Genomic DNA, 14,051 nt, shown 5'->3' on the forward strand with positions numbered 1-14,051 from the left:
TGCCCAAACGACCTGAACATTAGTTTCAAGGTTCATCCAAGGCTGGGACCACGGGCCATACGTCCCCTGCTCAATTCAGGATCACGACATATAGGTACACTGCGACATAATTTCTTTTTCTCAACAGGCCCTGCCCTGTTTAATATTGTCCCAAAACTGATCAAAGAGGAAAAGGATCCCATCACCTTTAAACGAAGTCTGGACAGATTTCTTCAAGGAATACCAGATAAGCCACCCATACCTGGACACAACTCACTCAACAAGAATTCACTGCTTGAATGGACCATAAACAAAACTTGACTTAAAAGGATTTAGATAATCCTATCAGGTGGTGCTATTAGTGAGACATGGCCTGGACCAATCTTTGGTTGAAACATATCCAAGTTTTATATGAGGCCATCCAGCCAGAAAGAGAGGCATACTGCACGTAACAGTGCATGTTTTCCTTCAAAACTGGATTACTCTTTTTTTTTGCGATCTTACGATACTAGTCACACGACTGTCACTTATAAAGCAGGTGTGTTTATTTACATTTGTGAAGATGATCGTTGGTTTCCGTAAAAAAATGTATTTTTTTACATATGGGGTTGTGAGGAAAGGGGATCTTTTGAAGTCGGTGTGAAAGCGAAGGAGATAGAGAGAGAGCTCGGTTGGATCAGGGAAGTTTATTGAAGTTGGCGTGAAGCGGAAGTATTGATGTGTGTATGTGCGTGCGTGTATGTATGTGTGTGTGTGTATGTGTGTGCGTGTATGTGTGTGTGCATATTTATACATACATAAATATATATTTATACACACATACGCACACACACACATTTATTTATAGATGTACGTATATATATGTATACTAGCAGCTAAACTCGGTTTCACCCGGTCTGTTTGGATGATGTGGCTGTGATTGTTTTCGGTTAGACATAATCTATAAGAGCGTTTCTCAACCTGATCATTTCGTGTCCCGTTTCGATTGGAGCCTCCAGCTGTATGAAGATTTCCCCCCCCCCCCTCCTGTCAGAAAATGGCTTCAGGAGTTGTGAAGAAAGAATTTGTACATAGTCTGTTTGTGAGAGCTATTCTATTGGATGTATGTCTAATCATTAAAAGATTTATTTAATTATGAACATAGAAATAAATTATACCTTAATCGCAATTTTTGTAAGCAGTTTTATCCGTAAAAATTTTATTTTCAGAGAGCAGAAATTGAAAGATATAAGAAATGGACATGTGTGTGTGTATTTATTATGTATAGATCGCTGACCGCTACATTTATTTTTTTCTCCTTCTTTCTCTCCTTAATTTTTTCTGTATTCCTTTCAGGTGAAGAGCGTAGCTCAAAACGTCAAAGACTTTCTCTATTCCCGAGCGTTAAACTAATACATCCATTTGTTGTTTACACCACCTGTCTTCGTCTGTTGTTTTTTTCGTAAATTCTCCCATATATATATATATATATATATTTCCACATATAATATATATATATATATATATATATATATGCATATATATATATATATATATATATATATATGTGTATACATATAATCATCATCGTCATTTAACGTCCACTTTCCAGTCTCCAATCTGATCTGGAGGTTTCTACAGCTGGATGCCCTTCCTAACACCAACCACTCTGAGAGTGTAGTGGGTGCTTTTTATGTTCCACTGGCACGAGGGCTAGTCAGGTAGCACTGACAACGACCACGCTCGACTCTTGTTCTTCATGTGCCACCGGCACAGGTGCCAGTAAGGCGACGCTGGCAAAGATCACACTTGAATGGTTCTTTTTACGTGCCACCGGCACAGGAGCCAGGCAGCGGCCCTGGAAACGATCTCGCTTGGATGGTGTTTTTAACATTCCACTGGCCCGGGTGCCAATCATGTGGAAGTCATCAGCCACGTCAGTGATTTTGATTTCACTTGCCTCAATAGGTCTTCACAAAGAAAGTTTATACTCCAATGAATGAAAGGTACACATAAGTGGGCTGGTTGCACACCACTATCATAGGCCACGACTTATGGTCTCACTTGGCTTACCGGGTTTTCTCAAGCACAGCCCAATGTGAAGCCCAATGTTCGAAGGTCGTGCTTTACCACCTCATCTTAGGTCTTCTTGGGTCTACCTCTTTCACAGGATCCCTCAACTGCTAGGTTATGACACTTTTTCACACAGCTGTCCTCATCCATTCGCAACACATGTCCATACCAACGCAGTTGTCTCTCTTGCACACCACATCTGATGCTTCTTAAGTCCAACTTTTCTCTCAGGGCGCTTACACTCTGTCGTGTATGTACACTGACATTACACATCCAGCGGAGCATACTGGCTTCATTCCTTCCTTGCACATGCATACGTACAAAAAAATGTATGCAATAGGTGTACGTAGGTATGTGTTTGTGTGTGTGTGTGTGTATGTGTGTGTGTCTGAAGCCATTCACACACATACATACATAACCTCTCTCGCTCTTTTTCTCTGTCAATCACTCACATGTTCACTCACTTAAAAAAGTAAATACACACGCACATGAACATGTTTGCGTACAAAAAACATGAATGCAATAGGTGTACGTATGTTTTGTGTATGCGTGTGTGTGTGTGTGTGTGTGTATGTGTGTGTGTCACTGAAGCCATTCATACATATATACATAACCTCTCTCTCTCTCTCTCTTTTTTTACTCTGTCAATCACTCACACATTCACTCACTACAAACAGTGAATATAAAAATTTCAGTTTTCTCTCTTTCTTTCTCTCTCACATACAAATACACCAGCAACATTACTCTCTCTGTCTCTTCTCGCACACTAACAAAAGAACTTCACATACACATCACACTTTCCGTCTCGCACATCCCATCAAACACACTTACACGGCACGCCAACTTCATAAGAACTTCTCAGATCCAATCGTGCTCTCTCTGTCTCTTTCGCTTTTACGCCGACTTCAAACGATCCCCTTTCCCCTTACCCCACATATATAAAAAAATAAAAAGATCTTTACGTAAAGCGGCGATCTTTTTCAGAAACATAAACAAATACACGTGCGTCTTCCTTTGACAAGTATGTTACTCATTGAAATTTAGCGTGATATTGGTTATGATGTTTCTGCACGCCCGGACAGATCAGGGCGGGAGCCGAAGCAAGCAGAAGTGAAAAGGAAGAGATGAACGTGGCATATTTGGTCACGTATACCAACAGTACAGAAATAGAGAAAAAGATTGTAAAATATAAATCGATAATAAATGTAAAGCTGCTGCCAGGAAAATATCCGGAAAAGACTAAAGGAATAATCATGGATCTTTACCCTTTGAACGACACATCGAGAAATTAATTTTTTGTAACTAAACACTTTCAAACTTCGGACAATGGTAGAATGTGTCATATAAAACATCTTTTACTCTTAGTGCTGTTGAGAAAAATTTGTATTTTCAAAGTTATTTCGTGTTAAAATTGTCGTATTTCGGTAATTTCAGCCAATCAATGACGTGCATTCAGCTGAATAAAATTACTACTGTTGTTTGTCAACAACAACTTCCGGTGGTATATATTTCCTTTGTCACTGTTATTTATGACATATTTCATCTCAGTTACGTTTGTATGAATAAACGAGTGTATCTGAAGCATGTTTACTTCATGGCACCACCAGAATCGTTCATGCATTTCTACTAGTTTTAGTTTTTTTTTCCTGTTTTTCAGCTACTATTTTCGGAAAGACATTTTTGCCCTCCTGCCCCTCTAATTTCTTCATTTTTCACATTTTCCCGTAACTCTAAGCCTAAAATCCTAGCCCTAACCCTAAAACCCTAACCCTAAAATCCTAACCCTAAAACTCTAACCCTAACACCCTAATCCTAACCCAACGCTAATCCTAACTCTAAAACCTTCTCCCTAAGCCTAAAACCCTAATCCTAACTCTAAAACCTTCTCCCTAAGCCTAAAACCCGAACCCTAACTCTAAAACCAGAACCCTAACCCCCGAACCCTAACCCGAACCCTAAAACCCTGAAGCTAAAACCAGTACAAACGCACAAACGATGTCATAAATAAAAGTGACTTCTCAAACTGCTGCCCAAGCTTTGCTTTTTCTCTCCACTATACCACCTTCTGTGTTCCCAATCTTTGCTCCCAGATACAGGAAGTCCTCAACCAATTCGAGTGGCTTCCCGCATACATTCATAATAATCTCTATCTTCCCAGTTATTCTTCCTTTGATATTGCTGCACTTCTTATGTTTCCATAGCTTGCACTGGGTACATCTTATAGAGTCTCCACCTACGCCTTTTCTACAGATCGAGCAAGGCCATCTACCTGAAGGGATTTGTGGTTTGTCTGCCTTCCTACATATTAAGACTTTGGTTTTAGTTAGGTTGACTCTAAGGCCCTTCGATTCTAATCCTTGCTTCCACACCTGAGATTTTTCCTCTAGTTCTGATAGTGACTCAGCAATTAGAGCAAGGTCATCAGCATAGATGTGCTCCTAGAGGCATCCTGTCTTAAATGCCTCTCTCTCTATCTCTCTCTCTATATATATATATTCAAGGTAAAATTCAAAAATGGAGATGTAGCATTAATATAATTTATTAACTGTAAAAATCCAACATATTCACTTACAACTGTTTCAATTTTGCCCAAAGATTACATTACAATTATGAAATCATTGTATTGGACAAAATCTCATTAGAGGAGTAGAAAAGTCATACCATTAGATTATTAGATGGGGTATGAGTCCTTTTGTTTTTCTCTTCTTGGTTTGGTGCTTCTATAGTTGTTGTTATTGTTGTTGTTGTTAGTGGTGATGGTGTTGTTTCTGTTCTTAGTGGTACTGATGGGGGTGTCATTTGGTTGGGCTGGCTTGGTAGTTGCTGATGCTCTTTCATTTCTTGGTAGAGATGATTTAGCAGTTGTGCATATGGCGGTGTGGGTAGCAATGCTGTTTTTTTTCTTTTTTTGTTGTTTTCTTCTTGTTGTTTTTGTTGCTGTTGCTCCTTGTATTTTGGGCAACCAACTTTTAAGTGGTTTTTGCTGCCATAGAGGTGGCAGCGTGATTTTCTGTCTTCGACTACGACATGTAATTTGGTACCGTCTGGCAGTTTTATCAAATCTGCTATATTTTTAACTGTATCTTGATTTGCTTGAATCAAGATTTCGAAAGACTGGCCTGTTCAGTTCCATTGATCTAGGACAGCAATTTCCAAGATGTTAGTAACATCTACAAAATTGTAGCAGATGGTTGACGCCAGCCATCGTGCTTCAATTTCAGGTGGCACATACTTGATTTTTATTTTTGTGACCCTACACCCTAAGTACACAGAGATCATTAGTATTTCTTCAGACTAAAGTGATTCTGTAGGAAAGACTTTGGTTTGCTCTTCTGAGTAAAACCTGACTTTGACTATGGCAAATATTTTGTCCCTTGTGATGTATTTTTTATGTGACCATATGGGCCTTAAACATTTTTCGATTATTTGTTGATTTGTTTTCAGGTTTTCTCGTTTTTAAATTGATTGTCTTGTATATAATTGTTTTTTTATTAATATGTGTGTTGACGCTGTTCAAATGTGTGTGTGTGTGTGTGTGTGTGTGTGTGTGTGTATGTGTGTGTGAATGTGATATGATGTTTTCTCTCTTCCCTCCATTGTGCGGCAATGCAGGGAAGTTAATGTCTAAATAGAGCGAAGGAACACTGGCTGCTTCAGCCAAGTTAGCCATTTTTCCATCCAAACTGTGCCAACATGGAAAGTGGATGTTAAATGACTAAGACGATGATGATGATAATGAGGAGGAGGAGGAGGAGTGCAATCTATAGATAACTTAGATATATTTCAACTAAAGATTGGTCCTGGCCATGTCTAAATGGCACCACCTGATAGGATTATCTAAATCCTTTCTAAGTTAAGTTTTGTGGTACCATGGTCCATTCGGGTATGGAGTTCTTTTTGAATGAATTGTATTTAGGTATAGGTAGCTTCTCTGGTATTCCTTGAAGAAATTTGTCCAGATTCCGTTTAAAGGTGATGGGATTCTTTTCCTCCTTCATCTGTTTCAGGACAATGTTAAATAAGACAGAGCCTGTTGAGAAAAAAAGAAATTGTGTTGCAGTGTATTTATCTGTTGTGATCCTGAATTGGGTAGGAGACGTATGGCCTGTTGTCGTAGCCTTGAATGAATTTTGCAGCTAATGTTGAGGTCGTATATTCTCCACATCGTTTAAATGATGTATCACTCACGGTGGCGCTGGAGAGAATAAACACATAAAATGTTTAGTAGAATCACAAGTAGGTTAAGGGAGAAAGTAGTCTTTGTATTTGGAACATGCCCTGGAGTGATAAACACTAAAGACACATGGATATCAGATTGTAGATTGTTTATATTCCTTAGGAAACCAAATTGGCAGTAGAGGAGGATGTTTTGAAATTATAGTTGCTACAATAAGAGTTGGATGGAGAAAGTTTGGAGAGCTAGTATCAATGCTGGAAACAAAAATTCTCTCTTGAAGACTGCAAATAAGACTGTATGATTTGCATGATGCTTGTGTACAAACAGTTATGGTACATTGTTGTGAGATGTAGGCTCTGCATGCAGAGGATAAGTGATGACTGGAGAGAAATGAAATACTCCAGTGAATATGCAGCATTTGTGTGCATGAATGACAAAGTGCAAATGTGTTGATAGGAAAGTTAGGCAGAAGAGGAATCCAATTTAATGTTCAATAAAGGAAACTGCAATGGTTTAAGTCATGGGATGTGTATGGACAAGGAGAGGTGTATAAAGAAGTACCAAACTGCTTAAAGTGTTTATGCGCTCTTACATTGATTAATCCCTCTGTCCCCTCTAAGTCTCACCATGCATTACACCAATCTCTCCTCCCAGCCAAATATCACCTGCCCCACCATCTCCTCTCTTTCACAATCTCCCTAATTTCATGACACATCAGTTAACTCAGTCCAACTTATTTTACAGGTTGCCATCTCTTCCCTTCATTTTCTACTCCTACAATCAAATACAATCTCCATTCACCTACTTATGCATACCTTGGGACTTGTGGGGCCACCCAGGCACCTCATCTCCTATTTATTTCTTCACAGCTCCTTCTGATCATTCTCTCTATTCCCTACTAAATATGCATGACCATTCATCTATTCTACAAGAACCTACCTGCCCTCCTCTCATACTCTAACCCCCGATCCCTCTGGGTTTACTTTGTCTTGCAGGCTATATGGTGACCCATTAATGCTCAGTGGTACACAAACCGCATGCAGTACATGCTAAATTGTTTGGTTTTAGGATTGGAATCCAATCATAGAAACAATGCGAATACATATATTGGAGTATGATACAGTCTAATCTTGTCAAAGCATCCAATCCATGACAGCATGAGACCTGGATATTAGATAATGATGATGACGACGACTACGATGAGGAAAACGATGATGATGATAAAATTGATATACATATTTCTGGCTTGGAAATGAGTTCATGAGTGACAGCTGAATGAGGGGAATGCATGGAATAAAGAGAAACTGCTTCATAGTGACACTAGACAAGGACCAGGAATTTAAGTTGAGAGTGTCATGGGGGGACAAAGCAAGTAAAGACTTGAAGAGGAGGAAATGTTGCTCAGTGAGAAATAGTTATAGAGATAAGCTCAAAATATCCAGTGTAGAAAGACACTTAATTATGACCAGAAGAGACAGTCAAGTCATATAGGAAAGTGTCATACCTAATGGCTGGAATAACAGTATCATCATACAGTGCTACAAAAACTAAGGAGATGCCTTGGGCGGCAGAAATTATAGAGGAAACAAACTGCTGGATCAGGTTATGAAGGTCTCAGATTGAGCCATAGCACCATTGATCTATGATAGAGTAAACATAGATGTAATGAAATTTGTCACCATTCTTAGAAGAGGTATGATGGATGCAATCTTTCTAGGGAGGCAACTGCAGGAGAAATACTCGGTTAAGAGTAAACTAGTATTCCTGATATTTATTGTGTTGGCGGAGCTGTTCTGAATGATACCATATTCAGTAATTTAGTTGTCACTTAGGAAACTAGGTGTCAATGAATTGCTTATGAGTGTTGTACAGGTTGTATATATATAGAAGCACTAAGTAAAATGAGAAGCAACAGCAAAGTCAGTGAAGGATTTACTGTTAAGTTTCAATCATCAATCCTCTTCTATTCATCATAGTCCAATTGGAAACCACAGAGGAGTTTAAGACTTTAAGACTGTCAATCACTTGAAACTTATGTACACCGATGGTTTAGTTTGCATTGCTGAATCTATAGTGGAATTAGAGAGCAAATTCTAGGCATGGAAGCTAATGACCTAGAATTAATATCTTAAGCAAACTTAACAAAACCTAAGATTTTAGTAATAAGAGAGAAAATGGGAGCACTGCTATCTTCATGGAAATGACTTGGCCCAATATGCAGATAAGGAAGAGATATACAAAATTTATATGTTGTACTCTTTGTAAGCTATGGACATAAAATGTGTAGTGGAATCAGAGGCAGACTAATGGAGAAAGGAAGCTCCATGTGTACCAGATGCACTGGAACAGAACGTAATATGGAGCACATGAGCCTAACGTACACGGGCTTCGTTGGCTTTGTATTTGCCATATTTCTTTAAGCTATATTCTCTCATGAATATGACATATGGAATCACCTCTCTGTTCTTGTGAGGATTATGCAGAAATCTTATGGAATTATTTGTTCCAGTTCCAAAAATTAGCTGTCTGTGAGAGAGGTTGTTTAGAATATTGGTTGTAAAATATTTACCATGGATGGAGGTGCAATTTTCTGTCAAGTCTTGCACAAATGCTTAAATTAATTAAATAAAATACTGCTATCATCATGTGGAACTATTTTGATCCAGACGATTTCACCCATTCAAATGCCATATCAAAACCAGTGTACCACACTAAAAACTATAAATAAGGAAAAAAGAAATCATGAATCCCTGTTAATAGCTATTGGATTATCTCCACCAGATAATCTAGACTACATTTATGTCTTATACTTGTACTCTTTGTATTCAGTTATGTTTCTCTGTATAATTTGTTGTAAAAATTTAATCTATGTATTGTTTCATTAATGTCAGAAGTTTGAACTCCATCATTCCTTCTAACGTTTACTATTCTTTCTTTTACTTTCAGAAACCTGAAATAGACACGGCATTTGCAAAAATGTAATGCAAGAAATATGTCCTTATATTTGATAATATACGAGTATATATATATTATGATTTCATCTAAGGTGTATAGTGAATTTAAGAACTTTGTTCAGTTGAGATTATCCCAGTAAATACTAAACAAAAACTTTTGGGGATGTTGACAATGTAAAAAAGAAAAAGAATAAAGAAGAAACGAAAAACGGAGATTACTCTTATGATCAGTTGATTGTTAATTTCCTTAAAACATTTTTTCATATGTTGGAAATACAGTAAATTGCTCAACTTTCAAACCTGATCCCATTATTTTGAATAGTATTTTGAATAGTATTTTGAATAGTAGAAGAATTAAAATAAAGCAGAGAGCTCAAAAAAGCAAAATTTGATTGGCATTTAAGATAACAATCCATCATTTCTGTACACTTATCTGTCTTAACACAACTACAGCTTCATTGATTTTAAAAATCAGACACGTCTTTTTTTTATTGGTGAAAGAAGTTAGATTTTTTTATACTAATTTCTTTCGCTACTATATAATGAACAGATTGATGTAAATTCTTATATAATATTAAATACGATTAAGTCTCAAAAGCTTTCATCAAACCCATGTGTTTTGGCAGTCTGAGGTGAAAATCAAAATGTCTAGGTTTGTTGTTCCTTAACAATTCTGTAGATTCCAGTTTTGTCTTCTTTCCAAGATGTTGAGGGTAAGCAACAATTAAAGGATGAAATTCAATTTATGAGAAATCCTGGTCTTTGTGTTCCTCAACAAAAATAATTCAAAGAAACAAAAATATGAGAAATATAAAATAAAGTCAGTGAATTAAACCAAGTGGAAATCAAAAAGATAAAGATTGAAGCAAAAACTATTTCTTTCAAGAGAGAGAGAAGAGAGAAAATTAATTAAGAAGGGGATTATTCATGTCATATTTCAGATAGTCATAATGATAATGGATACAGGAAATGGTTGTAGATATGTGATTTCTAGTAGTGGAGATGGGTTGGTGATGTCCATGTGGAACTCAAATAAAAAGAAATAAGGAAAGAATAAAAAGCAAAAGGTGTGTGTTGACAGGTATGTGTTGTCAGGTGTGTGTCCCTAGACAGTATGTATGTGTGAGAGGTTAAGTGTAAAATTCATGTAAGATTCGTGTAGTGAATATGTGTGTAATGTGCATGAGGAGGGATGGAAAATGAGGGAAGGAGTTGGAGAAAAACAGAAATAATTTTTAATCCCAGTGGGAGAAACTACCTGCATAGGGACAATTAATCAGTTGTTGAGGAGGAAGTTGAAAAGTGAAAGAAAAGAATTAGGATTAACTGAGACATGGTAGAACTGGCATGATGAATCTCTGGCTCATACCTTGTGGTTTGTTAAACTATTTGTGTGATGTATAACTCCTCGTCCATGGATGGCTGTGGAAAACAACAGCAACAACAACAATAATAATTCTCCACTGCCTTCTACTAATATTCATATATACCATCGACCCACTTCCTGTGTCTGTTACCATCATAGCCTGAAATAACACACAGTATTTTCCTTATTTTCTCTCTTCTTTACCTAAAAAAGAAGGGCTGATACTTGAAGCATTGATGACTTATTCCTTTTCCAATTAACTTAATATACTGACTTCATTATATTTTTTATCAAATGTTTGTTATTTGTTAAACTGCAAACAGGCATGTGTCTAGTCATAACTGATTTGTATAATAGTAAAAGGTTGATGTCTGGATAATTTCTACACTATGGGTTAGGAATAAATAAATATATGCAATACATATATTGGTATCCTGTCAGTTACAATGATGAGGGTTCCAGTTGATCTGATCAACGGATCAGCATGCTCATGAAATTAACACTGCAAGTGGCTGAGCATTCCTTAGACACACGTACCCTTATTGCAATTCTCACGAAGATTCAGTGTGACACACTGAATGTGACAAGGCTGACCCTTTGCAATGCGGGGACAACTCATTTTTGCCAGCTGCTTTGACTGAAGCAACATGAAATAAAGTGTCTTGCCCAAGCACACAATGTACTGCCAGATATTGGACTGAACACCTTATGATTGTGGGCCAAATGCCCTAACCACTAAGCCACACATCTTCACCTATATGCGATGATAGCCATATGGATTCTATGAATTTTGATGAATTGCAAAGAAACAATAAAACTGGTCACTTTGATTCTCATTTTAAATGGCTGAGCTCTCATTGGATATAATTGCAAAGAAACACTAAATATATTTGGATATTATTTGATATATTTATTTAATAATAACCCATGTTATATTGGGACTGTTGTGAATATTTATATGAGGTTGTCTCACATGAAATGTTGCATTTGAAAAAGGAAACATTAAAATTGTTTTTTAAGTTTTAGAATATTCATTTATTTAATCAAAATATGACCATTGTTAATTTATGAACTTCATCCAATGTTCCTCTAAGACATATACTTGTCATCTTTTACACTGATAAATTGTTGGAATGCTTCAATTATCTCTTATTTATTTAAGAATGTTTTATTGCATATAGCAAGTTTGAAGTGTTTAAATATGTGATAATCAGTAGGAGAGATATCAGGAGAATAAGGAGGATGTGTCAAAGTTTCATAATTCAGGCTCTGCAACTTGTGCACTGCAGCTTGAGAAGTATGAGGCCATATGTTATCATGAAGTAAAATTGGGCCACCACTATTCACTAATTTGGGTTGCTTCTTTTTTTAATTTTTCATGCATAAAATTTTCTAACAAAAGGATGTTGTTATAGTTTCTCCTTGTTGAAAAAATGAAAAATGAATAACCCCCTTTGTTGACCACCATAGAATGACCATCAACTTTTCAAGGTGTAGTGGTGGTTTTCAGTAGTGTTTTGGTAACTCCCCTGTACCTAACCACTATCCTGTCCTCTTGCTGTTATCAAAGAGTATCCATTTCTCATCATACGGAATGAGTCAATACAAAAATGGTTCTCTTTCAAACTGAGAAATCAACATGCAATACACTGTAAGGTGTCTGTTTTCTTGAACCTCATTAAATTGAAGGAGAACAAACCTATCCATCTTTTTGATTTCTCCAATTTTCTTCAAGTGTCAAGAAGTAGTTGTGGGAGATGTCTGGAGCTCCGATCCGATTTTTCAGATAGTTGGTCTCGGATTTTGTTTTACCAAAGCATTCAATTCATCATGCTGAATAACTGATTTTAGTCTCCCTCTTGCTTCATTTTTGAGGCTTCCATTTATTGAACAAAATCTTTGGAACCATCTCTGAACAGTTCTAATGTCAACAGAATCATAACCAAAAGCCTACTTGATGTTTTGTAGAGCTTCGGTGGCAGACTGACCCAACTTGTATTCATACAAGAAAATCACTCAGCGTTGTTCAGTTGTCAACATTGTCATAAGAGCTGTGGGTAGCAATTTTGAATAATTGTATTGTCTAGAAAGAAAAAGAGTTAAGAGTAAACACAAGCATATACATAGAAACTCATTAAAAATGCATTTGTAGATGACTCATAAGAAGCCTATTTAAAATATATTTCATGTGAGACAACCTAATAAATCTGTGAATAGATCTATTTTTAAGGTATGATTCCTATTCTTTGTTACTTGCCCCTGTCACATAGTTTTCTCCATCTTTTTTGCCTCTCTTACAATTTTCAGCATATTTCTATTTGCCTTTCATTGAGAAATTTCCTCTTTCTAATTCTTGTCTTATTTTCTTAGTTTCCTTACTCCTTGTTTATCTCTCACCCAACTACTCTGACCCAATTACTCTCTCTCTCTCTCTCTCTCTCTCTCTCCCTCCCTCCCTCTCTCTCTCTCTCTCTCGCTCTCTCTCTCTCTCTCTCTCTCTCTCTCTCACTTTTCAGCTGCCATATAATTCTCTAAATTTTAATGCTATTTCCATTTCCTTGATTCCATTTCATGCCAAAACACAACTTTTCTTTTATTCTTCACTCCCAGTTAAAAGATAAAGGCTGAAATTTTAAACTCTAGACTTATGTCAGATTCACTTTACCAATCTTGAATTTTCCCATTTACTGATTTTACAGATTTGCGGATATTATTTCATCTGGTCATTCAGGATACAAATATGGATATAAGGTAAGTTCTCAGAAGAGAAGAGCAGTAATTCTTTATAAATTTTATATTTTATAGACAAGTTTTCCGCATAGATTGTAACAAATGGTTTCTTGAGAATTTCATCAATGGATTTGCATAAAAGGAATGTTGTATGTTCTGTTTATGAATATTTTTATATATTCTTGCACATTGGTACAACAGGCTGCAAATTTTACACTGGTAGAGCAAGCTATTATTCTTCAGACTGGTAGAACCATCTACTATTTTCCAGTAGATAGAACTGTCTATTTTATCTCTTATTGGTAGATATAGCAACTATATTTCATATATTTACAGTAGCCTTTCATGTTTTATATTTATGACAAGTGTAATTGTCTTCGTTTTAGTAGGGATGTGAACTGTTTATAGTACTAGACCAGTCTAGTATTTTCGATGGCACCCGACAATTCTTCACATGACAGTTCAGCACTGACAATTCAATGCATAACAATTTACCACATCTTTTCAATTTTGAGATTAATATCAAAATCCATTTAATAAGATGTGTTTGTGTGCTTTCTGTGATAAACTCCACTCCATAGGGCTTGTTTTTTATTTTAAAATTAGCAAATGTTTGTAACCAACTGGAATCCCGAAAAAGAAAAATATACCATCCTAGGTTTACAAAATAACAAGAATGAAATGGCATACTTGTATAAATAGCAAAAATGGTTTGGGGACTGTTAATAATTGAAAATGCCACCACTTATTCAATGGTTGTTAATGTTAATAATCTAAAACATTATCACGAATT

The 14,051-nt window shown here is 36.5% G+C and overlaps 1 protein-coding gene across 8 annotated transcripts in view; it reads left to right on the forward strand.

The window, feature by feature from the left end:
* The window catches only part of LOC106871768 (uncharacterized), a 1,221,261-nt gene that overhangs the window by 814,492 nt on the left and 392,718 nt on the right, over positions 1-14,051 (forward strand). For all 8 annotated transcript variants that reach the window (XR_016244689.1, XR_016244690.1, XM_089364843.1 and 5 more), the window contains exons 56-57: positions 9,155-9,186; positions 13,228-13,279. Coding sequence is in view for 6 of the 8 variants with exons in the window: in XM_089364843.1 (XP_089220969.1) it covers positions 9,155-9,186; positions 13,228-13,279 (84 nt within the window). In the remaining 2 variants the exon portion in view is untranslated. The remainder of the gene's footprint in view (positions 1-9,154; positions 9,187-13,227; positions 13,280-14,051) is intronic.

This window comes from Octopus bimaculoides, chromosome 16 (assembly GCF_046866305.1).
Source record: "Octopus bimaculoides isolate indiv1 chromosome 16, ASM4686630v1, whole genome shotgun sequence".
Classification (NCBI taxonomy): domain Eukaryota; kingdom Metazoa; phylum Mollusca; class Cephalopoda; order Octopoda; family Octopodidae; genus Octopus; species Octopus bimaculoides.